Source organism: Streptopelia decaocto (assembly GCF_964273445.1).
Source record: "Streptopelia decaocto genome assembly, chromosome: 1".
Classification (NCBI taxonomy): domain Eukaryota; kingdom Metazoa; phylum Chordata; class Aves; order Columbiformes; family Columbidae; genus Streptopelia; species Streptopelia decaocto.
In genome coordinates this window covers 179,120,849-179,148,345 of record NC_138663.1, presented here as the reverse complement: position 1 = coordinate 179,148,345, position 27,497 = coordinate 179,120,849, and the positions used below count along the sequence as shown (strand labels likewise).

Genomic DNA, 27,497 nt, shown 5'->3' with positions numbered 1-27,497 from the left:
TGCTTTGCATTAAAATAGAAGTGTATTGACAGTCATACCAAGTGAGTTTTATGTTTTAGCCCAGGGTATATTGCAATGTGAGTATCTGTCTGAAAGTAGGGAGTACTAGACACAGATTAAAATATCAGAGCAAATAAATTTAGAAGCAGCTTAATCAGCTCACACTTTGTTGCTATTAACAAAGTGATTCTCAATAGGGCATAAATCAGGGTGCTATGAGGAGCAGGTGAAATTGCCATTTGCTTCAACTGATATGTAAATAATAATGCTGTTAAGCATAGAGCACACACTGTACATGAATCACTGTATTTAAAAACAGCAATTTATCTATTTCATTCAGGTCAGGCTTATTTTCTAATCCTGTTTTATTATTAAATGACTGGGGGCATTTAATATTGCTATTAGAGCATCGGTGATTAATAATGACAGGAAAATGTGTAGATCATGTCAATGCGTTTTAATAGTGATTTCATTTACACAAACAACATGCAGGAATTTAAATTAAAAATAGTCACTTAAGGCTTTGTTTTCAGGGGGGAGGCAGACTTTGTTTTGTCTTTTTTCCTGGGGGTAAGTGGGGAGGACTATTTTTAACCCATTCTACATCCTCATTCTTCAAAATTGGTTATGAATTGCTTCCTAATAGAAACAATTGATATTTATGATCTTGGATACCATATATATTTTTGTGCATATGCACATATACACACATGGCATGCTTTAATGAGTTCCTACCTGCCTGTATGGTCATTTACAAAATTCATGCTAGGGGAAGTTCCTGGATACCTGTACGTGTTGTGGAAACAGTGCAGCTGCGTCCTGTAAAATCTGAGTATCTGTACATGAGGTAACAATTATGTCCTGCTAAAACCCCTCAGCTGGCATGTACCAGCTGTGAATGTAGCCTATTCTGAAGCCACATTTGACTGGGATTATTATTCTGTACCTCTTGGATAGCTGTGGGAACTAACAGATAAAAGTTAAGAATAGGGAGGTTGGAGTCCTTAAGCTAAAGAAAAAAATAAGGGGGGCTGCAGATTTCAGTGCTTTGTTTATATGTGATTGTCTGGAAGGGAGAATTTTAATATGAAAGCTATTGATTGTTTTCCTGGCGAGATAGTGCTTCTACTGGAAAACATTTTAAATTGCCATGTTTCACTATAATGAGTTTAGCAACCGCTCTTGCATAGATGCAGTATTCTGAACCAGCTTTCACTGTGGATTCATGTAGAGTCCAATAAAGTAAAACAGGTTTTTTTGTTTGAAACAAAATGTTTTCTTCCTTGATGTGAAGATACTGAACTCCATTGGCAGGATCCGTGAAATGAATTGTACAGCATGGAAAGTTATCTTTTTCTGCCTCTAATGAGTAGTAGTTGGCTATAATGACTATGTCAGTGCAAAATTCAAAATAGAAAAGGACAGAGTCGTACTAAAGACAACAAAGATTTGATTTTTGATTTTAATATTATCATTAAAGGCTAGTCTGAACAGCAATTTTTATGAATAGTGTATGTTCCAGGCAAGTAAGTTGTGATGGTATTAAAAAACTCATCATTGGAAATGTAACTCACCCATACATACTTTACTGAACCTTTATAGCTCATTTAAAAACCAGTATTTTGAGAACAGTGTGAGTGAGGTTATACTGTTACAAAGTGCCTGTTCGAAATGAGCTGTGCACAGGCAGGCCAACGTGTTTTAGCTCAGACTGAACCCAGCCACGTGCTGGATGATGGGGTGGCCATATACACAACTGCTGTCTTGCGACATGTTGCCGGGTCATGGAATATCCAGCATATCCACCTGTCCCCCAGCTCGTTCTTCACCAGTAGACCTCTGTAATTACATTCCAATGGTGAGTTTTGCCAGTTTAAGAGTATTTGCTGAGCTAAAGTGTTGAGAAGAATGACACAGAATTTTAGGTGGGCACATCTCAATTTATAGGAAGAGCGCATATCTGTTTTTATGGTGCAGGTGTTGCACTCTCTGTTAGGCCTCTGGACAAGATAGTGTTCAGTGACGAGACTCTTTTTTTGTGGGGAAACAGATTTTTGTTAATGTTCATTTTAAACATCTTTGTTTCGAGGTTTCATCATTTTATGACATACGGAGATAGGTATTTTAGACAGAGTTACTAGTTATAGGTCTTCAAGGACAGATTTTATAGGTTGTCTTTACTTAACCTTTGTGTTAAAGCATGAATTGTGATGTGTTTAAAATACTCCGGCGGTGAAGTAATGAATAGACACTCATGATCCTTTTATGTACAGATAACACCTGAGCCAATAAAACCTTTAGAATTTGATCACAGTTTTCAGAACATCTGATTTACTTCCCAAACATTAAAGCAGATTAGGAGAGAGACAAAGGATTAGTAACTTTAATAAGTTTTAATGTGATGCAATCTCTGTAGACATCAGTGATCACCTGCCTTGTCAAAAATTCACAAAAGCAACTGCCACTTCTTTGTCTCTTGTGTGTGGTTATTACAGTCTGAATTTCCCTGTTATCAAGTAAATAAACATGTAATCTATAAGCATGAATTGATGATATGCTTGTTTCCTTAACTGTTCTTAGCTCCTTGTCCTTTGCTTTAGATTGAAGGAGATTCAGATGAGTGAATATGATGCATCAACTTACGAAAGGTTCTCTGGAGCAGTCCGACGTCAAGTTCAGTCACTCCGCATCATCTTAGACAATCTGCAGGTAACAGTAGATTCACTGATAAAGGCATGTGGTGAGCTCATTACATTAGGCCCCAAATTCTATCCTGCTGATTTCCTGTTAGCATCTGACCATCATACATTTGAGGGCTAAAAGCAGATTCAGGTTCTAATCGTGGTCAAGAAAAACAGTCTCATATGACTATTTCAAAGGCAGCTTTTAAGTGGATGCCAGTGCTCATCTCTACACATTACCATATTCCCATACCACAGTTTACAGATATTACTTATTCAGGAAAGAAAATACTACACATTATTAGAAGAATATGTGGCAGTGTGGAGATCACAGGCTTTGTCTTAACTCTTGTCCAAAGGACTTTTTCAACTTAGAAGTGCAAATACTGTAGAAGTTAAAAGGGACATTCACTCCAGGTCAAAGCCTTTTATGGAGCTGAAAACACAAATATTTCTCAGATTTGTTTTTAACTCTTGCTAATAAAAATAGGTGTATCCCAAATCTAAGCTGACCAAAACCATCCGTTTGCATTTCTTCTAGTTGTTGGTCCTGTGGTTGTTCCATATTTTATTAAAACTAGTGTTCATATATGGGGTAAATAAATAAAAAGTGCATTTTTTTCTAGGAGCAATCTGCTAATCTTCAATGAAAATTAAAGGAAAGTTAATTTTACTCCTTATAAGATACCTCTGATTAAAAATATTTCTGTTGAAGGCTGCTAAGCAGTGGTATACAAATACCTTAGTCAGTCACTATGCTCTGTCTAATCTGTCTCCTTCCTTCAACAATAATTCTGAAAAGTAGAAAGAAATTGCTTTGTATGATCAACAGACTCCTCCTGGGTCAAAAAATCCAATCCTCTGGTATTGCAAGTAAGAAATGTAACATTTTTCTTTGCCTTATTTATATCTTTAAGCCATTGTGACTACAACAATGCTACTATAATCACATATACACACAGAGAACTGTCAGCCAGTTGTATTACGAATGTATCCATTCAGAGAGCTTCTCATGTAATGAGCATTTAAGATGATCACGATTAGGTGATTCATGCACCTAATATGTGTTTCAGTTCAGGACACAGGCTTTTGGCTTGTAAAGACAGGTGTCGATTGAAAAATTTTAGATATAAATCTCCATTTTTCCTACATCATTTATATCTAGGTGCTTTTTTTTACCATGTTTCTAGTCGACGTGCCATTAGAAGCACATTCTAGGTGTGAAGTGAATAAATGAATCTTTAGTTTAAAGTATTTTTTTAAGTGCTTTATCTGTTCTTTGGAGCCAAAATTCTTAGATTAAGGGATTGCATTAATCATCACCAAAATATAACATATTTTACAATAAGGAGACATATCCTGTTGCATTGTTAAAAAGGTCATTTTAATATCAAGGCAAAGTCTTATAAGCCTCGGTATTTTTCGAGTCTTTGCCGACTGCCCAGCAAATTCTGTAACAGCTGACCACTGAGAAAGTAAATGTACTTGATGATGAAACAACAAACTCACTGTATTTGGAAAAGCTAGCTCCTAGAATAAGAGCAATATTGAAAGCAAATTTTTAACTTTATAAATATTTATACAAATTTTGGTAGGTATTTTATTAGACGACGCACTAGGAAAACGAAGATAAATGATAACAGGAGTTGCTTACTTGCAGAATGCTTGCTGTTAATTGGGAAGCTGAGTCCAAGCATGTTTCATGCTGTCTTTTTGAGAAAAAAAAATATTTGAATTCTTCAGGATGATAAGTCATTCAACCCTGATGAAGGACTATGTCTCTCCCATTTTTCTGGATAGTCCTATGTACACAATGGGTTCTGAGCTAAAACTGTTTTCCTTCTGTTATCAGTCAGACATTCTTCATTTCTAAAATAGCAAGTCAGTGGCACGGTCAGTTGCAGTAAACTTTGCAGCTCAGATGTCGGTGTGCTTTTAACACTGTGAAAATCCCAAATTACCTTCTCAGTAAAGTACACTTTTGGCTTTTTAAAAATGTTCGAGTTTGCTTTGTTTCATACGCTGTGCATTCACATAATAGAAATATATTGTCCATGTTTATTTAACTTGGATTTTATTTCCAATATATGTCTTTTTATTGTTAGATTTATGGAGTTTTAAAAAATATACTCCTTTGATTAACTTTTACATCCCAAGAATCGGGAGCCTGGGATTCAGGTCCCATGGTTGATGGCTCACAAAAATTAGTAGCAGCAGAAAGAGATGTTTGGAATAGGCTGATCCTTGAAAATCATACAGAAATACAGCCTGAGAATGTAATTTCATCGTTCATTTTACTTTGTAGAACTCATGGGTTTCTGTCAGCTCTTTGAACAACAGTAAAACAACATGATGAGTTGTTGTTTATCTTCTGTAGAAGCAGCAAAGCCAGAAGCCCAGGAAATCTTGTCAGTGATGAGCTTGCTTCTCTCTCCTAATGCTGGCCAGACCCTGAATAACATTCTGAACTGCAGATTCAAAAGCCAGTGGTCAGTCAGTCACTCAGAAGGGCCTTCTTGGATGCTTGATGACTTGCCTTACAGAAAGTACTTCTCTTTTTATTGATTATTACAGCAGGAATCTAGGGCAAGTATCCCTGTAGCTTCTGAGCATCATTTAGGCACCGACGTTTAAATTGGGCAAACCTGAGCCTGAGTCACCTGGGGCTCTGTCTGTTTTAGACCATGTGGGAACTCTCTGGTCATAGCTGCAAAAATGAAATATAATAAACATGGTTCAGAGACCTGACAATGCAAAAAACCCTGTGCCCCATCAGTAACAATTTTCTGATTCTGGCAGCTCAGAGAACATATGCATAGTGTTTTCCCAGAAGACCACATGGAGACCACAACTGACAGTATTTAATACCATCCTATACCATTACTAGGTACATATTTAGATGGGATCACTCCACATACACAACTTTTTCTGTGATATTTACAGACATCACAGTTATATTTTGCTCTTTTCTTTGTAATTAATTTTGGAATTTTTTGCAATTTTTTCTGTGAGTGAATAGAATTACTGCAGTGTTGTATTGTGATCAGCCATTGCAATGCCGATAAGATACATCCAGCACATTTTTCTAATTTCAATATCAACGCAATGATTGTATATACTTTTTTTTTATCAATATGGTTGCAGTATATTGCAGTAGTAATGGGTTGTATACCCTTTCTAGTAAAATATCAAAGCAAGATGTATATGGAATAGTTCTGTTTTTCTCTTAAAATTGTAAATGCTTTTAAACTTCGATGGCTTTTAAGCTCGTGAAAGTCATATATTGAAAATGCCTTGAAGCTTTTCTGTAACATATATGTGCATTATATAACACATGTCCTTATGGGGACTTTTTTCAGGTTTTGTAGAAGGAAATAAAATCTTAGGAATTCTGCATGGAAGAGGCAGATGCTAAGCAGTCTAAATATTTTTTGTATTATTTTGAAAAGACACTAGGTCAGATTTTTGTCAGCATTCTTTCCTGTTTTAGGAGAGAATGTTGCCTCTCTCTTCTTCCAATAAAATTGCAGCTCAAGTACTGGCTTTTGTTGCCTAAGCTTCGAAACATATGAAATGTTTTTTAGCTATGTCCATAGTTAAAAGCAATTTTCTTCTCACACTGCTATTCCCTCTACAGCAAATAGCCACAAAGCTAAAGCATTGTCAGTAAAAATAGTAGTGAAACTGGTTGAGAATTTGCTCAAACTTTATAATCTTCTATTGTTTGTCCTTCCTGCCTACCGAAAGGAAGCAAATGACACAAATTTGACAAAACAACAGCTCAAAGGGAGTGTTAAGGATCTACCTCTGTTCCAGGATTTATAGAAATTTGCCCTGGATTATCCTACTGTGTTTTTCACAGCAGCAAAACTACAGTGTGTTTTGGTGGACCACATAGAGGTCACCTGGAATTTGCAGGTATCTTTTTGTGATGTTAAACAACTCTTCAAGCAATGAAGGAATTGGTGAGACCATGGGAGAAGTGACTTCAAATTTCATCCCAAGAATATTTCGTGATAGTGGAGACTACTGGTTGGTGGTACAAACAAACTCATGGATGTCCCACTACCAAAGTGGGTTAAAGCTCGGTTGACTGTAGCACTGCGGAGATGTATCAGACAGAACAACTGACCGAATTCACAACCTAGGAAATGGTTTCTGCTTTAACTTTCTGTGATTTACTTGAAGGCTGAGGTTTCCATGTGTTGGCCTTGTTTTTGCCTCCTAACAGGAAGCATCTGTAAAGCTTTTGACATGACTTAACTGAAAAAAAAAGTGTTTGTCACAGCTTTATATTCTTTCTGCCCATCATTTTAATAAGTAATTAGTCCATTAGCTTTGAGTAATGGTAGGTAATAGTCGGGTGTCCAGAACTTCTTCTTCCATACCCTTCAAAAAGAAAAACTTATCGATTTTGACCAAAGCAAAGTCAAAGATTCTCTGAGCCTTAAGAAGCCATCATCTGACTGCTCAGACTATACAAAATTATGCAGATTTGTCCTCTCAAATCCCGGGTCTGCAGTTTATTGGGGATTTGCAGTCTAACACTTCCTGCTCATCAGAGAGCAACTGATTTTCAGTCCTGAGAACCAGAGTTTAAGGCAGTTTGTGTCCTGCTGGGTATTTGATTTCCCTCCAGCTGCTGACCAGCAGTTTGCTGAGAGTGCAAATGCATTATACATATATAAGTTTTAAATCTTCTTTCCTTGCTGGACTTGCTACTAGGATAAGCAACTTCAACCTGAGGATTTAAGCAGGAATGAAATAAACCATGAAACCCATATATGCAGACTTTGCTGTCTTTAGATGAACCTTAAATACTATGAACCGTGATGAAGCTATGAAGCTATCAATTGAAAACGTTCTTAAATATGTTGTTTATAGTACTAAAACACTTGAGTCTTCAGTCTTAAGTCCTTGCTTCTGTGTACAGGAGCTCCATGAATATTTGAGTTCCTGAATTGTGTTCCGTGTTCATCAAGACAGGCTGTAGATAACCTGTGTTCTTTTAAAGAAGATAAAATAAATATTCAGTGGACTGTCTCTTGAGTATCGCAATTTTCGAGGTTTTAATTTTAAAATAAAAATACAGTTTGTTATGAATATGATGTTAAAAGTAACCATTTGCCATTACCTAAGGTGAATAATGCTTAGTTTTACCTTTAAGTCACTGATTGTTTTTTCTTTGCACTGCCTGATTGGAGAACTCATAACAAATGGTCAGCTATGCACATCCCTCTGGTTGTATGTTATTAATGCACAGGTTTGTTACACAGATTTCCAGCATATTTGCAAGAAAAAAGTTGAACATTTCTGCAGCCCACAGTTAAACTCCCATATATGAAACAACTTAAGACAAAATTACAGAGGGAACATGTTCTTTGTCAGTGTTAATTTTTCTTTTCAGAGGAAGAGAGCAGGACAGCCGTGAAAATGTGTTTGGATTCCTTTGACTCATGACAAAACTATCACGTCATTACAAAGAAAATTCATGCGTATGTCATGTTTGGTAGGTCTTAAATTATCTAACACATCACTGAGTGAATTAAGGCATCTGTTCTGTTGTAGGCCAAGGGCAAGGAGAGACAATGGCTGAGACACCAAGCTGTTGGAGAACTAGATGATGCCAAAATCATTGATGGGCTGACAGGAGAAAAAGCCATATACAAACGACGGGGAGAACTTGAGCCACAGGTAAGTATTCAGCAAGTAGCAGGGAAAGGTAGGGAAGCGCTTAACCAGTTTGCTGTTTTCATAGTGGCTGTACAAATATAAGTGGAGTTTCAGTGAGTTACAGGATGAGAAACTCTGCAGAATCTTGGGAAGTCCCAGAGAAAGAGGCAACCACAAGATGGAACGTTTGCTTCACTTCTTATAGTCCTACACATGTATTTACTATTTGCCACTCAGAGAGAGGATGCTGATCTAGACAGTCCTTTGTTTCAAGCCAGTGCAATGGATTTTATATTCTTATTTTATATTTTATTGAGCTGAAAGCAATTAGCACAAAACATTTTGTTTGTTTGTCTAAGAAAAAGGAAAATACTTAATTTCATTTTTGAGAATAAATACCCTGATACCCTCAGAATTAAAAAAAAAAATATATATGGTGTTTTATAAATGTTTTTTCCTTATTCTATGATATGTGAAGAATTTCAACTTCCACAGATATTTGGATTTACAAGAATAAAAGTTATAATGGAAAAAAGTGTGAGGAAAAGCCATTAAAATACGATAAAGTTGTGTGGCCCTATGGGTGAGTTCAGCCAGTGCTTAGCAGACATGATGTTTAGGCCTGTGTGAATCAGCAACAGAGAAACCACTTGAATCAGACCAACGAAACCTGGCCAGAACTGGTGGGGCTAGTCCATAATATTTAACAGTAATACTTAATGACAGATTGCAATGTTTAACTACACTGAGAATTTTTTAAAAATAGCTGAGTGCAACATCTTTTTGCACATCAGCTGCCCACATCTGATGAATCCCTGGTATTACATTTTTATGCTATTTGGTCCTGACGTCTGTTCCTTTGAACACTTTATGGAACTTGGCACTGCGCTTGTGAAAGATCAGTAAAAGTTATTAGATCTTCATTTCTCCATTTTTTCAAAATGTATTTACTCAATGTATCTGTTTTAAGGCTCTTTAAAAATAGTTCAGTTAGGGGAAAAAAAAAAAAGATACCTTTAGGTTTTGAATAAAAAACCAAAATAAATGCAGAATTTAATGGGCCCTCTCTCTCCCTTTGTTTTTGGGAGAACAGGGATGCCACGGTCTATTAAGAGTGTAATTTAAAGAATAAAGCACACAAGTGCTTGTAACCAAGTACAGGTAAAAGAAACATTTTAGTTATTTGGTTTTAAGGTGATGTGGTTTTTGCCAGATCATCTTTAGAAGCCTTGTACATGAATCCAGATTCATCCCATTGCACACTAAATAAAACACCTCCCTTGAAAGTACTGTGCCAAAAATCGTTAAAACAGATGGGGATTGTTTTCAGGAAAAAATAATGATTTCAGCATCAGAATGAGGAAGAAACGAGTAGTTAATCAGAACAAGATTTCAAACATTTTTGGAATGTGATTAACCTTAGCAGACAAGTTTTTACAGTCATACACGGGTCCCTGTTAGTATTGTAAGCCAAGGGAAAGCATTTCCATTATGAGCCTTGGCAGAAAGAGCAAATTTGAGTCTTTTTGCTGAAATAAAATGTTGAGAAGCAAAACTGAGACAGAAAAAGTATTTTCCTGACGATCATGCGTGGAATTTTACAAGGTATTTTGTTTCCAGTCATTGAAGGTGAGAGGAAAAAATGAAGCAAGGTGTCTCTTAAGTAACTGGTCTGAAACAGTTAGAAAAAAATTGAAAATATTTGCATTCTTTTTTAAAAAATAATCTGTACCGGATAAAACTTTCTTGCTTCGCAAAGTGCATTGTGTTCTCTTTCTGAGATGTTTTATCCTTGCTGATATTTAGCTTTCTCCTTTCGATTGTTTTGGGTTTATTCTTCTGCTGTGTTTCTTTGTCAGCCTGGGAGCCCCCAGCAGAAACCGAAGCGCCTGCGCCTGGTGGTGGATGTTTCGGGCAGCATGTACCGCTTCAACGGGGTGGACGGACGCCTGGAGCGCTCCATGGAAGCTGTCTGCATGGTCATGGAAGCTTTTGAGAATTATGAGCACAAATTCAAGGTAATTACAGCTGGGCTATGAGCTCTGTGGTTATTGCAAAGGCTGTGTGGAGTAGTGGAAAAAGTGCTTCAGCAGTCAGTCTAGCCAAAGAACATTATTCATTCCCGCAAGGAAATAAAGACATTAATCTGTTTCTAGCAACCTGAAAAATAATACTAGTGAGTGGATAAGAAACATTGCACACTTCAGCAGGGAAGAATTCAGTCTAAGACTTTTAAGGTTTTGATTTAGTGAAATATGCTGCATTTTTCTGTATTTTTCTGTTTGTTTGTTTCTTTGAAATGCTTAAGCCTACAGTACACAAATAAACACGAGCTTCAGGACATGCAAAGATGCCCAACCTTTCCATCTGCCCAGAGTACAGACAGTAGTACTTTGTCATGGGAAAAGACCAAACTTCTTTGTCCATTACTTGTGTTCTCTTTCAGTTACCTGAAAGGAAAAAAATAACTTTCTTGTACTGAAAGATATTAGGTTCCAAATGTTATTTAATAGTAGCCTGAAAAGGAAATGTAGATAAATTTTATACCCTAAACAAGGTCTAGGGTATGTTTCTATAACCTTAAAAAAAAAACCAGGAATAGCCAGTCTCGACTTAATTCTTGACAAACTCAGTGTTTAAAGGAAGAATAAACATGTCCAACGCATTCACTGAAGAACGTCTCAAACATAAGATCTAAAACACGTCTGAACAAAATGTAAAATCTCCTGAAGAAAATTAATAGAAAACTTAGTCCAGATCAATTCAGCAAGGTCTACTTCACATTGTTCCTGTGGCAGCACAATCCTACAGGTTTCTGTTCTTCTACAGAATCTCCTGTACAAAAACAGGCCGTGTGGAGGCAGGCACTTCTGGCATGTCTTCCGAAGTATAATCATTCAGACTTCCATTTCACAGGGAAAAGGCTATAAAAGGAGACAGGCATTATGTTTATACCCTACTTCCTGAGGAAACCAGGTGCGTGCTACCATACTTGCTGGCAGTCATCCTTTGTCCCCTTTACACACGCTTATACATAGTATGTTGCCCAATTTCAGACTTGAGAGAGTGGTTTTGTTCCCAAAGACACTAAATCCTGCGAATGTCATGAAAATAGGCCAGATAGAAAGTCTGTTTGTATTCATGTTGGAGAAAATGTTGTGACCATAAGCTTAGATCTTGGCCCTGAGAAGCGATGTGGGAACTCAACTGCAGTTAAGAAAATCATGGGAAGTGGGCAGTTTATTGGTTCAGCTGCTCATGTATCTCCTGCTCACTGATGACAGAGAAGTTGATGACAGGTATTAACAGGGCAATTAACAGGGCAATGTGTAATTACACAACACAGTTTATGTAGCTTGGTAAATCGGGCATATATGAGCAACTCACATATTAGTATGGCCAAATGCAGGATCATCTGTAAAGGAAGATGAAATAGAGGTAGTGGACACAAGGATAAATAGGATATATTTGGGTATAGTCAACATGTTTTTGTAAAGGGAAGTAACACATTCTGAAGAGTCTGTATGTATATGACAAACAAGGTTGCTTGATAGAGTTTCTTTAGCCAAAAGAATTTGACAAAGTCCCTTACCAGAGGCTCATGAAGAAATGATACTACTTTGGGGGTAGTAAGTGAAAGCCTTCAGATGAATGAACTACTGCTTAAAATACAGAAAACAGACTAAGTGGTCATTTTTTAGAACAAAGAAGTGAAGGAAGGTCACTGGTGGAACTGCGTTAGGATTCGTGCCAAAGTCCATGTTGTTATGTTATTCTGTATATGCATAAGTGATCTGTAAAAGGGGATGGAGAGTGAGGTGACAAAAGTTCATGGTTGTATGAAGTTATTTGGGAAAGCAAAAAGGAAAATCCAGCTGCAAGTAGTTGGAGGACTTGGCCGTAAACAATGACTGGGAAATAAAATGGCAGATGGTGTTCAGTGCTATTAAATGTCAAGTGCTGCAGATGGAAGAAAATAATCCTGATTTTGAGGAGGTCCGAGCTATCTGTTAGTGTTCACTCTCAGCTATATATTAGTGCTCTAGAAATAAATCTTGTAATTATGTTGTATGGTTCTTTGAACACTCAATGCCCACCAGCTGTCAAAAAACTAATTGAATGTTAGAAACTATCAGCAAAAGAACAGAGAATAAAGCAGAAAGCATCAGTATGTTGCTGTAAACACCCACAGTGCATTCACATCAGGCATAATGTGTGCAGCTTTTGTCCCCCATCTCACTTAAGTTATTGCAGAGCTGAAAAAGAAGAGAGGGTGACAAAGATTACAAAGGGCATGGAAGTGTCCCCGTACAAGAAGTGGCTAAGTGGGCAAGAACTGATCGGTTTGGAGGAGTTACAATCAAGAATCTGATAAAATTGTGAGTAAAATGGAAACAGTGACCCAGGGACAGTTGTTCATTCTGTTCTACTACAGCCATTCTGCTTTCGTTATGAACAATCAATTATTTTACATTTACACGGCAGAGGACAGTGGCTTAGAAGGTGATGACACCAAAAAGAAAGATTTAGTGCAGTGGTAGATAACCAGCTCTCCTTATTTCCAGTGCAGCTCTATAGCTGAGGGCTCAGACATGACCCTCAGGTGCATGGTGAAGGAATAACTTGTAGAAGAAGACAGACAGACAGAGAGCCCACTATGCAGAATTAGTAAGATCTTAAAGTACTGTCTTCAGTTCTGGGATTTTGAAAATCTGTTTCATTACCTTTCATCTCCCTTTGTGTCTAATATAGATTATTACATTTTGCTTGGCACTAGTAGCTATTGGCCAGTGTTTTGCCACACACATAGGTGAAACTGTGTATTTGGCCAGGCAAATAGCTCAAAATGCAGTTAGTTGTGACAGTAAATGTGCCTCTCTAACAACCACTTGCCATTTATAAAAACACCCAAAAACTATGTGCAGGTATTAGATGTGAAAATTGCTGTTCTTTGATGATAGTAAGGCTGGAGTAGTAATGTTATCCTTACAATCTGAGTCAAGAGAGCTATAAGGCTGGTGTTATACTTAAGAAAACAGTGGTGTGGAAGATGCTAGAAACTTTAGTGACATACCAAGGAAAAGAAGTTGTCATCAGCTTCTTCACCCGTTCAACTTCAATCACCTCTAGGATAACTCTCCTCCATTTAAGGGCCCCTTCCACTGGATAGAGAACTTTGGGAGGCCAGTAACAGCCCCTTGGTTCAGTGCTGGTCAGAGCCAGTGTGAACTCTGTCAACTTCAGAGCTGCTTTTGCCCAAGGGAAGAAAAGTTGTTTTCTTCTTCTTCCACATCTCTCTGTGCTGTCTCATTGGGATCTGATTCGCTCTAAGCATAATATTTACAAGAGTAGACCAGAGATGACTAGGATAGCAAACAAGGTGTGGTCTTGTGTTTCACTGGCCACGGAAGTCATCCCCCAAAACAAGCACATTTATCCCCCCAAATGAGGCATTTATTAACTAGTCGTGTTAGAACCATATTCTTAACATGATCCAATGATTAGGCTAAAGTTTCTCTTTTTAACTGACATTTCACAGTCCTCTCATATGAGAGATCTTCTGTGCATGTGCTGATGGACTCTTTAAATCACTCCTTTGATAAAAATAAACAGCATTTCTGAAATCTCCAGCTCAAAAATACAGATTATTTTGTATGTGTGTGTAATCTGGTATGGCAGTTGCTACACCTGCATGAATTCAGCCAATAACCAGAACATGTGCTGGTTCCTCATTTTCTAGTGAGTGTAATTAGGTCTTCAAAGAGTAAGCAAGACAGTGATTATTTTAAAATATCGGTGACTCCAGTCTCTAAAACATGGACATTTTGCAAGATGCTGCTGATTTTTATCAGGACAAAGCTGAAGTTTGGGTATGTCTGCAAAAATAGCATGCATTTCTCATGTCTGAAAGAGGAACCTTATGAAAATAGAAAAAAGAACACACAACTGTGTTGTGTGCAATGAGAAATCTGCAATTTATCACTTTTTTCTTTTTCTTCCTTATCTTCTTCTTGCCTTCCAAGAGCAGTTTTATAAAATTAGACTTTTTTGGCTTTTAGCAACGCGTGCTGTTATTCGTTCCTCTTGTAGCCCCATCTGCCAGGGTCACAACGACATGAGCTGCGAATTTGAGAGGTTTCTTGTACAACATGTGTTGAACCTGAGGGACCATCAGGCTTGTTGCGCAAACCTTTCAAAGGGGGTTTACATAGTGAGGTTCCCTTCTGCTGTCTAAGTGCAGTGCAAACTTTGGAAACAGGTTCTTGGTTCAAGATCCCTTTTGTGCTGGTGCTTGGTTTGGTTCTCTGCTGAATGAGGTTGTGAATGAATCAGATGGGTTTTTCCTCAGTTGTTTCATCCTACCAGCTCAGCTTTCCCCATGTGTGGTACCCCTTGGTGTCACTGGTGGTGTTGATTGTCTGATTGGTCTTTACAACACTGAATGAAAGTAGTGAACACTTAGAGAACACCTCCTTATACAGAAGAGCCATACATGGGTATGTGACTGTTCCAAGCATGTAACAAAATTATCCTTCATAAAAAGTCAGACAGGTGCCAGCACGTATTTGTCAGTTTTTTGTGCTTTGCGTAGGACAACCTGCCTGCTTCCATGTCCCATAAGTGCAGACAGTGAATCATTCCTTGTCAAGGGGGAACTGGGAGGCTCATCCCACAGTTGGGAAATCCATTTAAATTAAAAGCCATATTTTCAAAGCTGTCCTCCAATGTCATCTCGTCCACGCTTCTTCTGAAGTGCTTTATTAAAGAAAAGAGTGGAATTGACTGAGATAATAGAAGCCACATTCTCAGTCTCATACTAATAATGGAAGTTAAGTGTGTTCCTACAAATGTCCCTTGACCCCTTTAAATGTGTGGATGCATCACTTATATGTATGTTATAACAAGCAATTGCTTTGGAGGATTAAAGTTCTTACATCTCTTGTGCATCTCATTTTATGTGCCAATTATTTGAAAATGTACAGAAGGGCAGTTTGTTCTTTGTTTTATCTGAGATAGTATTCCATCTGTCACACAAACCATATGGTTTTGTATCATCCCTAATTACCGTCATTTGCACACATGATGGCAGATTTAGGAGGCGTGTCCAGTAAATTATCCAACAGCAATTTTAGGAAGCCTTTAAAAATTGTAAGTGGTTCAATAAATGGCATGTTATGCAACTGTTAGGAAAAGCCTGAATTGTTATTTATGGCTATATTAAAGGGATGTTGCAGATTTTATATGCTCACTTCAGTATTCCCCATTTGTAGAATTTACTATGGAGGCAGCACTGTTAATTCAGGAAAAGAAGACAAGTTTCACATGCTTGGCAGAATAGTTTCTTTTAAATAATAAACAAAAGGTTTGAAATAAATTCAGAAAAAAATCATTTTCAGTGTTGTCCAAAGAAGAGATGAATTTATAAAGATCTAGCCCTCCAGCAGAGGCCTGTCCAATTCACACTGCTGTTTACATTCAGCATGCATCTTCTTTCAGCTTTTTAAATGCCATCAGAAGTTAAACCTTTTGGCATGGCAGCTGCAGAAGACAAAGTCTTCCATTTTATCCATTTTAGGCAGCAGCAACCATCCATTCAGTGCAAAATGTGGCAGTGGAACAGGGGTTGTTTTAACCAATAAGGAAAGAAACCAACAAAATGATGCTATTTCGAGAGACGTGTTTACATACTGTGCACTCAAAGCCCTGAACAGAGCAATCCTTGTCTCTGTGTACCTGAGGCTATTTGAAAACGAGCCGCTGTGTACCACAATAATAAATTAATTCAATTAAGCCCGCAGTGCGGCAAACACGTACTTTGCTGCTGGACGTGTCCTGAGAGCCTACACTTTCAGTCTATTTTGTAAAACAAAAGTAAAGTCAGTTCAGAGCAAGCTCTTCTCTCACTTTTAAATCCATCCACATAAATTATCCTGGGGAATTTATGAGAAAAATGCATCAGATCCCTGCTTCTCAGAGGCACTTTTTCTGTGCTCGTCTTTAGCTCCAGCACTCGTGCAAAGGAAGGAAACTGGTTCTGACAAAGCGTGAATGTGCCTGCATGTGTTGGGTTCCCTGGGAACCTGTCTGCACCTTTTCTTTAAAATGAATGCACCAAGATAATATCAAATTACCAAGGGTTCATTTTACTAGAACACAAATTAGCAGGAGGTAATAATTTACTGAAAGAAAACCTTGATGAGAGAGAGATATAAATTCTCCTTCTTCGCCTTTGCAGAGTTGGAGTTCCTCACTCCAGTTTAACTCAGTCCCAGACTCTGTTTTGCTAAGTTGCAGAAGACTCCATACCTTCCTGTGGGGAAACATCTCCCTTCTGTCACCTCTAAAGCTTGGCTGTGAGCCTGCTCCATCCCTTCTCTCCCAGGCCACAGTCTTATGCTGAGTTAAGTCAGCCCAAGTCAGTGCTGTTGCCTGCCTGTCCCCACCTTTGCTGGGACATAAGAACTCATCTTACCTCACAGTTTGGGAAGCTAAACTGCCCAAAATCAACCTCATTTTCATTGGATTTTGGCCACTACTTGTCCGTGACTTGACTTCCAGGGGATCAGAGGACCATGAGGACCAGCACGGGAGGGCTGACGCCCACAGCATTTCTGTTCCGCAGTGCAGGAGCTCAGGGTTAGTGGGATCTCACCCTGCTTTTTAGGAGGCCCCATCTGACCCAGAATGCAGCAGCCAGGACAAAGCAAACAGGCACTTCTTCCCTTCTGCCTCACCACACTTTCGTAATCACAAGTAGTGTAGTGAACTGTCAGCAAAGAAACAAAAAAACAGATAACATCTTTTAAATATATGTACTGCGGTGCATGTGTGGGCACACACGGAAAATTATAAAGAGCTGGCCAAGAAGGGAGCGGGCAGGACGTGATGTTCCCAGGTGAATGGCTTTACCTGCCTGCGATAGTTTGCTCAGATCATTTCAGCCTCACCTTGCCCCTCCCCGGGTTGTACATTCCCGCCTTGTGCAGGAATGCGGAGGGGACCCAACCGTAGGGTCAACCTCTGGTGTTTCATCTCAGAGCTACAGCAGTTCCCTTTACACAGACTGTCACACTGAGTTTACACCCAGCCTTGTTGAGATGAAAGGTTGGTCCATTATTAGTGTGTACCAAGAACCAAAATGGTATTCCCAAATAGGAAAGTTTGGCCCGTTCCCATGAACTCAGTGTGGCAGAGCTGATACCAGGACACCCGCTGGGAGAGGTCCGTGGAACGCCGGGAAGGAGCTCATTACGAAGGAATCAGGCTTCTTTTAACACTGGAGAATGACAGCATTTTGCTTTACATAATTAGGTTGTTGATTTAAAAGTGATACCGACTACAGAACTGCTCAGCCAAGGATGTGCAGGGTTTCATAATTAAGAGCCTACCCTGAAGATCTGTGGACATTTCTGACATTACGTAAGAACCACATTAGCGCTGTGTATTTTCCACTCCATTAAACCACCGCTTTATTTAGTTCCTCTGATTCAAATAATCTCTAGTTTTAAAAACAATACACATGCAGAGTCTCTTTGTTTGTGGTTCACATTATGGATTCATTCCTGTATTAATTCAGAAGTATGCTCAATGTAACCTCAACATTATTCTCAAAATGTGTGTATTTTCGTTTGTGATGTCTCTTCAGTAAAGATAAGAGTTTGAGGAAGACAGAAACACCAGCTAAATATTCATCAGAAAAAAAACAAGTCTGAAGCAGTATTGGTAATAATGGGTTTTGAAAAGAAAGCATGTGGCAGACTGGGAGCTTTACATCAGACTGGGTAGCAAATAGTAGAAATGGAAGAGCTGAGCAGAAAAGCCAACAGGGCAGAATGAAATGGGAAGACATGGGGACTGGGTTATATAAAGGTTTTATATAAAAGATTTCCTAGGGGAAGGAAGTCTGGGTTATATGGGGCTGTCATAAAATGGTCTGACTTTGGGTGAAATAATCTATAGTATGTGGCACATTTGCTGTTTTGCAGAGGGAGGTGTCATGTTTAAAAGTGTTGTTCCAGCTGCTATAGCTTTCTTTTACTCTTGATGTATTTTTAAGCAAATTAGTGGTATGGAAACAAATAAAAAGAGCTTTGTCAATAAAGAATGCCATTTCTCCAGTCTCCAGGATGCAACTTATACCAACTCAAGTGTTCTTCAATAGGAAAGAAAAGACAGAAAAGCTTTGAGGAACAGACCTGCCTTTTACCAAATGATTATGTGGGAATTAGGGATGGTGAACCCAGCAGGGACCTGTAGGCAGTACTTGAATGAAGGATAACAGAAAGGCAAAATATTGCACAAGGGCTCCCTGTCAACTAAAGACAGGTCTGTGCCAGCTTGTCGGGGGAAATCCAGGCATGTTCATGTTGGGGAGTTGTCAGGTCAGGTCTCCGTGGGCTCAGGATCTGTGCACAGTGCTCTGTTACTTGGTGCAGGCAGCTCTTAAATCCACTTTTGTTCTCCCTGGGGTAACTGCCACATCCACAACACAAAGGGCAGGTCAGGACCTTGCCATAATTCAGCTTGTCTTGGTTTTCATGCATCAACAATAAAAATCTCACATAAAACACAGGCCTTCCCAATATTAAATTATTTGTTCAACACGGTATTTGAACTATTATAGCCCTACATGTCATGTTTTCGCAGGATCTTTCACAGGAGAACTATGTGGACACTGTTTCCTTTGACAACGTACAGAGACTCTTGGAATTCACTTCTCTACATACTTTCAGCAATAACTTTGATCTGTTATGCACAAAAATAAGGAGTGCTGATTTCCAAAAAAGAAGGCTTGTAATACTTTTTTTTTTTTCAGAGCAGGATGAGGTCACACAAATGATCCATCAAACATGGGAGCTACTCTCAAACAATGCACTTCTTGTTTGTCAGACTCAAGAGGACAAAAATTGCTACTTTAAAAAAATACACAGACAATGCGAGAGGGCAAGGTCTTGATCTTATGCATCACCACTCAGCAGTTGTTGGGATAATGTGAAAAACAGATCATGGAAATAACTGTTCTTTAATTTCATTATTTCGTAATTCTTTCCCATGTTTTCGTGTCAGTGAGAAATTGCAAGTAGTTCCCTTAAGCAGCTCATAAACAGACACAGGGAACAGTATTCGGGTTTTCTTGTTGAAAGCAAATTGCCTTTGATCTGTCTCATGTCATTGTAACCCAAGGGCCATTCGTGACTGATGAAGTTTCTTTCTTGCAGTACGATATTGTTGGACATTCAGGAGATGGCTTCAACATCGCCTTGGTTGGGAGTGACAAAGTTCCCAAGAACAATAAGCAAAGATTAGAGATTCTTAAGGTAAATCCTACTGATAAGTGATGCTGGATAATTAAGGATTTTATGACTGCAAAGATAAAATTGTAGGTGGGTCACAGAATGCAAAACACAGCAAGAGTAAAATGAAAGAAAGACACGAAAGCCAAATCAGTGTATTTGCATAAAACTGAAACAGGGCCTTCCAGAAACACATCAGAAAACAAATTCTGCCAAAAGAGTAGAAGCTAGATATGCCTTTTTCTGGACTGCTGTGTCACAAATGTGTAATTTTGACTAGCTGTCAAAGCATGTAGGAAGTTCCAAGCATTATACAGTGATATAGATAGCTCTACCTAATCATGTGGTGATATTATTAGTGCATAAGTGACCAATTTAAACTGTAGAGGGGTAAGCTTGGTACCTTCAAGAAGTTATGTCTCACAGTAGCAGTGGGAAGATATGTCAATGCTAGGCTGAAAATGTGTTAAATCACAATTGCAAAGTGAGTATATTCACCAAGATTTTACTGCAGTAGGATGAAGAAAAGTTGAGTATATTTTAGGATTTACCTGGCTGGCAGATTGATACATTAGAACTGTGTGTTTGAGATTCCTTCAAAAAACGTTATTGAAAGATCAGCAGTTACTTGGGTTAGAAGGACAGGATTTTCTAATGTCTAAAATTCCTTGCCTTCTGCACAGGAGACAGCTTCATCAATGAAAACAGTGCATTTATTTCATAAAAGCTCCAACAAAATGTTTCAACCTTTTTAAACCTTGCTGCCACTGTCAGGAGTCAGATATTTGGTAATAACTATGACCTTACTAGGGTTTGGAAGTCTAGTGCAAATTATAAACAGCCAGGAGCTGGTCACAGTATTAGGAAACAAAGCACTGTTCTCTTCCTTAAACAGACAAGAATGTGGCCACTCAAACTGCAGCTGATCAAAGTATTTTACCTTCCTTAAGGTCTAGTCTAATTCTGTCCATGTGTGGATTTTGTTTGTTTGACCCATGATGTTTTTAAGAACTGATGCTTGACTTAAAATATGACATATTTTGTACATAAAGCTGCATCTTCTGTAGTAACTAGAGCACTGTCTACATTTCTGAAGCATCCCCTAATGTAGCATAACTCAATATTCACTCCCCTTGTGCCAGTTGAAGTGAATGTTTTTTAATAAAGTCATCTTACATCTTTCCACTTGGTTATGCTATGCACACAGACCATGCATGCCCACGCCCAGTTCTGCATGAGTGGAGACCATACGTTGGAAGGGACGGAGCACGCCATTCGTGAAATCGCCAAGGAAGAGGCTGACGAGTATTTTGTTATCGTCTTGAGTGACGCAAATCTCGAGCGATACGGGATTCAGCCATCAAGGTTTGCCCAGGTCTTGACTACCAATGCTCAAGTCAATGCTTTTGCCATATTTATAGGATCCTTAGGAGACCAGGCAGATAGGTAAGTGTATTTGTTTTATCACTAATATAACTTTCTCTGTTTCCAGTAATCATAAATCTAAACTGTGCTTTTATTGCAGTGAAGTTAGGCATAGTTGCCCATGCTGGTGGTCTGCACTAAGGTTTTGATCATAGAATCCTAAAATCATATAATGGTTTGGGTTGGAAGGGACCTTTAAAGATCATCTAGTCCAAACCCCTGCCATGGGCAGGGTCACCTGTCACTAGTTCACATTTATCAGATCCCCATCCAGCCTGACCTTGAACACTTCAAGGGATGGGGTATCTGCAGTTTCTCTGGGCAACCTGTGCCAGTGTCTTCACCACCCTTGTAATAAAAAAATTCTTCCTTATGTCCAATCTAAACCTACCCTTTTCAGTTTGAAACCATTGCCCCTTGTCCTGTCACTACAGGCTCTGGGAAGAAGTCACTCTGTCCTTCTTATAAGCCCCCTTATGTATTGAAAAGCCACAAGGTCTCCCCAGAGCCTTCTCTCCAGGCTGAACAACCCCAACTCTCTCAGTCTGTCCTCACAGTAGAGCTGTTCCAGCCCTCTGACCATTTTCATGTCCCTCCTCTGGCCCCTCTCCAACAGGTCCATGTCTTTCCTGTGTTGAGAACCCCAGAGCTGGGCACAGGACTCCAGGTGGGGTCTCACCAGAGCAGAGCAGAGGGGCAGAATCACCTCCCTCCACCTGCTGGTCACGCTCCTTTTGATGCAGCCCAGGACACAGTTGGCTTTCTGGGCTGCAAGTGCACACTGTCAGCTCGTGTCCAAGTTTTCATGCATCATTCTGTTTTTCTTTATGCACTACCAAGAAGCAGTAGCTTGGGCTTGTGTCAGGAAGAAGACTGCTACATGGGTCCTTGCAGTTATGACCAGCTAGTTCAGAGCATTCTGAGCATCCAAAGGGAGCACCTGAAGCCGTCCTCCCATGGGAGGATGTGCACCATCCCCGTATATAGTATCACTGTGTAATCATGATGGAGATATGGTGCCTTTGCCATTGCCCGCTGTGGGGTTTGAATGCGTGTGGGCCTAAGGAAAGAGATTAAAGCAAGAGAAACTGGAGTTTAATAGTCTTTAAAACTGCCAAACATTTGACTCAGATACTCCCCTTGCATTAGACAACTAATTTCTTTGGAGAGTCTGAGCCAATATGCCTATTTTTAGTGCCACTATGTAACTTTACTTCAAATTGTTTGGGCATAGGGAACAATAAGGAAATTCTGTCCCAGATGATGTTCCATATCCACCAAGGACCAGCACATGCAGTAAAACGCTGGTATTAGCCACAAATATCAACAGTGCCTTTTCTGCTTCTGTTTGAGTCTTCAACTAGAGCAGAATGAGAGAAGGCCCAAAGGGAACTGGTCCTTGCTACTTAGTTTAGTCAGAAAGGGGTTGAAAGATACAGCTGCACAGCCAGCGTTAGTCATGTCTTGCAGGTCTGTACATCAGATGTGTGTTATGCATGAAAAAAGAATTAATTCAAAAGATTATAATTACAGAAGGTCCTTTTACTTCTGCTAGGAATAAAAAAAAAAAAAAAAAAAAAAGGCATTGACTGTATCCTGCTGTGTAAGACGAGATCTTATAATTGCCTAGTTCACTGGGTATGGAAAATGCTCACAATGCTGTCACTGAAATGCATTTCTGTGTACGTGGAAGTGCAGAATCAGACAAAGCTTTCCTGTAACTGCTGTGGGGGAAGGAGAAGGGAATTCTCTGTTGCAGCTTTTTTAGAAACTCACTTTAAAAGTGAGACTTAACTTAGCATTGGAGAAATGGTGTGATGCATAAACTCCTTTAAAAAGCTGTGAAAAAAAAAATTCCAAGCCTGCTGTCTGGACATGAGGGAGATGGGGTTTGTAATGTGCATCTGGTTTAGCTTTTTTAAGGGGGGGTTAAGCTGTGAATAAAAATGTGTCAGGTTAATACTGGCAGAAAAATACCTTTCCATCTAATCTGCTGCGATCTCAAAGAGGAAATACAAAGAGCGCATTTAGAATCACTTGGAGGTGTTGAACTGAAAGAGCTGTGGATTCATGGTAATCTATTCAGAATAAGTAAATATCATCATTTCCAGAGTAAATCTCTAGCTGCCCTCAGAAACAAGTTGCTGTAATACCTTGTGGTGTCACTGGTACCTTAATCAAAGCAGAGATTTTGCACGTCAGGAAGAGGACGTGAATAGAAATCTCTAGCAACAGGCTTGATTGTCTCGCTGAAAGGACCTCTGTGACTTTGCTGCTCTCAGCGCTTCCTCCCACTGTTTCTTTCCCAAGCCTTTAATTGCGTGGTGACAGCGGCGTGAATGACATGGGTTGGCAAGGTATTCAAAAGGAAAAACATCCATTCTTAAGGAACCCTGGTTTGCGGTAGGGAAGATAATTTGAAATGGTAATTGTGCCTTGTCCCTCATTCTCCTCCTTAGGCTGCAGAGGACACTACCAGCAGGTCGTTCTTTTATTGCCATGGATACCAAAGAGATCCCTCAGATTTTGCAGCAGATCTTCACATCTACCATGTTGTCAAGTGCCTAAGCATCACTGATGTCCTGCTGTGTGAATTCAAAGAAGAAACCCGCTCCCACTGGAGAGATGAACCCTAAAGCTGAGGATAAACACAGTTATTAATAAAATACATACAGTACTCTAATCAGCAAAGCAACCCAAACCTGCACAACAGCCAGGCTGTAAAATTTCACCCAAAATCTCTCAACCAACTTAGCACATTCGAAGAATTGCAGTGGGGCAGTAAATCGCAGGATGGCAACAGAGCAAATGTTTTTTTTCTGGAGGGACAAATAAATAAAGGACAGTTTGTGCTCCTTCCTCTGCCTGCCGTGTTGCCAGCACTGCGGTGTCATCTCACCCTGTTCTGTTAAACACGGTTCACTGAGGTTTGATACTATTATGCAAGGCAGAGCCAGGCAAGCTGTTCCAGGGTTTTGCGTGCATATATTTGAATGTGTAGTTAACTCCATCTCTGATTTAAACAGGACTGCTCTGGTCGGGCAGGAAACCCTTCCTTCCTCTGCTGCTGCTTTCTTGTCCTGACGGGCATCGGGGCTTCACCGCTGGATGCTGGGAACAATGGAGCAGTTTGGAAACACTGACCGTCGCGTGTAAACATTCACTATCTGATCAGGCACAGTGCTCAGAGTTGTCAGATCTAGAGAAAGTGGCTCTTAAGAAGGAAAACAAAACAAAAATAGATTCTTTCAGTTCTGCCTGTGAAATGTAAGGGGAAAAGGTCAAAACGGTCTTAAGGACCCAACAGTGTTTCCAAGGAGGGGCTACTGCCCTGTCTCCTTTGTATGACGGATGGTGCTGTCCTGCTGTGCTGTTGCCCAGGGTCCCCAGGATTGCCCTCAGTACCTGGAGGTGCCTTTTCAGTCGGGAGACCAAAAAGTTACTAATACTTTGCTGGAGCTCCTTCATTATCTGTTTTGCTTGGGTCTTTTGAAGATGAAACTGGAGGAGAGATCTAGGCATGAGAAAATAAGTTCTATTTTATAAACGAAGAAGAAAAAGCAGTCTATTTTTATTTTAGCAAGAAATCTGTGTTGGGGTATATTTAATATCCAGGGTAGTTATAAAGACTTATATTATAATTCAGTCACCTGGTGTTCAGCTTGTCCCAGGAGGTGATAATTCCTCTTTATTTACTGGAGAATAGATATCTTCTAGGGCTTCAGGAACACTGGAATACTTGATGAACTGATTGTATAATTGAATTAAGCTGGAATGAGGGTTGTGCATCATCACTGATACTCTGCTGATACTAATTCAAGTGTTACTGAATAGAAAAAAGTCAAGGGAGAGTACTTATGCAAATCTGAAGGAGGAACTGCAATACTTCACTGCTAGTATTTCTCTTAATCCCTCAGTTGCTCAAACCACACTGTGAACAGTATATTTGGAGGGGAGGAGGCAATTTAATTCAATCCTATTAAATACAACCATCACTGTTTGAACAGGTCCAGTTTCTAGTGGTCGTTCTCTACTCCATCAGTCCTGCAGCAAAAATCTTTACCAGAGCATCAAAAATGTTCCATATTTAGGATGTGTTTCGAGGGCTGGCCGGCTTTGAAGCTCTTATGGCTAGAGAGGACGGAAGACGTTTTTCAAAGGGTTGTTGGTATTGTTATGATTAACTATATACGTGAAAACAAAGGGGTTGAAGATGCAATTCCTGTTTGGAGAGAAGAGAATTGGGAGGAGAAGGTTGAGAAGTTTACCCATGGCTGGGACAAATGCATGTTACACGCACATACACACAGACAGAGCTACCAAGGGGATGTATGCTTCAAAATATAAATATCTTGGTCCTGTAAGCATATAACGAAATACTAAATGCAATAAAGAATCGGTGTATTAATGTCTGTTAGTAAATGTGTTTTTACATGGAAATTCCTTCAGTACTTCTACTTTTCCAGCAGTCATTCAAAAAAGAAGCATTTTGTTACAGTTAGTTAGCAAATGTGCTGTGCACTTTCTAGATCACTTGAGTAGATAAACTTTCTCACCTCGGATTTACATGCAGTATGGTACTGTTATCTCTATCATAAAAAGAAAGTGTCATTTAAGGGAAACTCTAAGGTAAATCAAATTTTAAACCTTTTGTTTGATTATCCCTGTAAATTGTATAGCATGTCATGCTATTTAACGTTACCTTTCTGTAGTGTTTTGTTTTATTCTTTGTTTCAGGAGATGTCTGTTCTGTTTTAGTTCATGTTTCGTGGGCCTGCAGGATATGGCCATGGCCGGAGTGGAAGCAATTCCTGGTAGATTTTGAGAGAAAGGGAGAAGAAATTAAAGAAACTTTTTTTTCAGTGCAGAAGGGAAGGAGGTTGGGTTTTGCTTTGCAGAGCATATTTGACCCGACAGCGTCTCTCTAAATCGTAACAATTCAGGGCTACATTTTCCCCAGGCCGTGCATCTCTCACCTGCTTTAATGCCCATCGCTGCCCCGGGGAAAGCGGAGCAGCAGCTGCACTTTTCCCTGTCTCACAAGGACTGGCAGTGTTAATTCACTGCTCAGAAATTCAGTACAGACTCTTCTTTCATGTCCCTGGGACTTGCAGAGCTCCTTAATCTGCATTTATTTTTAATTAGTAAGATGCTGAAGAGTAGCGTGGCTTTGTTGAACTAACAGCGGCACCAGTGACTGCTCTCATTGCAATGCATGCACCAGCGTTGTGTGTCACTCGTGCCCTCTGAAAGCGTGTTAAGGTATTTTTCATCTCTTCTCACAGTTTATTAAGGCATTTTCTCACTCATCGCTTTTTATTAAAGGCCCTGTTTGGATGAATGAATAGAGCTGCCGGTTGGAGCGGGTCCTGACCTGTCACTAGTGCTTTAATAGCGTTAGTCACATCAGCGGTACCAATTTTAACCATCTCTTATTATGCAGATTTTGGACTACTTCTGTTTATAAATATAAGTGTTCATACTCACTACCCCGTCAGTGAGAGTACACAGTCACTTAAGGTTATTATTTAACTGAAGTGCAAAAAGAGACATAGAGAAAGCCCAGGCAGATGTGGTTTCAATCAGAGCAAAGCACATTCAGTGTGTAGAGACAGAAGCAGCTCCACGCGACTACGTGTAGGAGCGATGGGTTAATGTGACTTGCAAGGAGAGTTCGGAGAGACTCAGAATCTTCAACTCTATCAGTCCTTTTTTCTTTTTTTAACTTCTGTACCAACTCTAGGTGTCAAACATGATTGCGAATGTCATGCTAGAGCATATCCATTAGCCTGATAAAATTAAAACTGAAGATCCTAATCTCTGGTCAAATACACTGATGTGATATTTGAGCAAACAAGCATGCAGCAGGAGATTTAAATAATATATTATATGTGCAAGACCAAACCAAAAGAAGAATGCTCATGCCTAGTTGAGAGTACAGGTAAGAGGTGCAAGAATATTAGGGGTTTTTATTTATTCCCTTAAGATTCATTTTTTTTTTAATTACTACAAAACAAGTATTAAACTAATTTGGACAATTAAGAAAACAAGCAGTTGTGCTCTGTTGGCTATTGCACATTATCACGTTTATTAATAGATAACATTCTTATAAAAATGAGAATGTGCAAGATATTTATTTGGAAATAAAAATACAATTCCTGACCATGTATCATCTAATACAGAAAGCTGATTTGAAAATATAAATATCGTGATTAGAAAAGGTTCAAGGTTTAGTTGGTGCTTTAAATGCTACTGGTATTACAGCCATTAAAAGGTTATTGGTATTTCTCTTTAATGACCAATGACAGAACCTGAGGGAATGGCAGGAAGATGTGCCAGGGGAGGTTTAGGTTCGACATTAGGAAAAGGTTCTTCCCCCAGAGGGTGGTGGACACTGGAACAGGCTCCCCAGGGAGGTGTCACA

General features: G+C 39.3%; 1 protein-coding gene across 1 annotated transcript in view; it reads left to right on the top strand.

Annotated features, from left to right (window-relative positions):
• The window catches only part of VWA8 (von Willebrand factor A domain containing 8), a 186,568-nt gene extending 161,055 nt beyond the window's left edge, over window positions 1-25,513 (top strand). Inside the window, exons 40-45 of the mRNA XM_082050523.1 lie at window positions 2,601-2,709; window positions 8,250-8,375; window positions 10,214-10,372; window positions 19,574-19,672; window positions 20,856-21,094; window positions 23,533-25,513. Coding sequence (XP_081906649.1) covers window positions 2,601-2,709; window positions 8,250-8,375; window positions 10,214-10,372; window positions 19,574-19,672; window positions 20,856-21,094; window positions 23,533-23,641 — 841 coding nt within the window. The 3' untranslated portion in view covers window positions 23,642-25,513. The remainder of the gene's footprint in view (window positions 1-2,600; window positions 2,710-8,249; window positions 8,376-10,213; window positions 10,373-19,573; window positions 19,673-20,855; window positions 21,095-23,532) is intronic.
• Window positions 25,514-27,497: the final 1,984 nt, after the last annotated feature.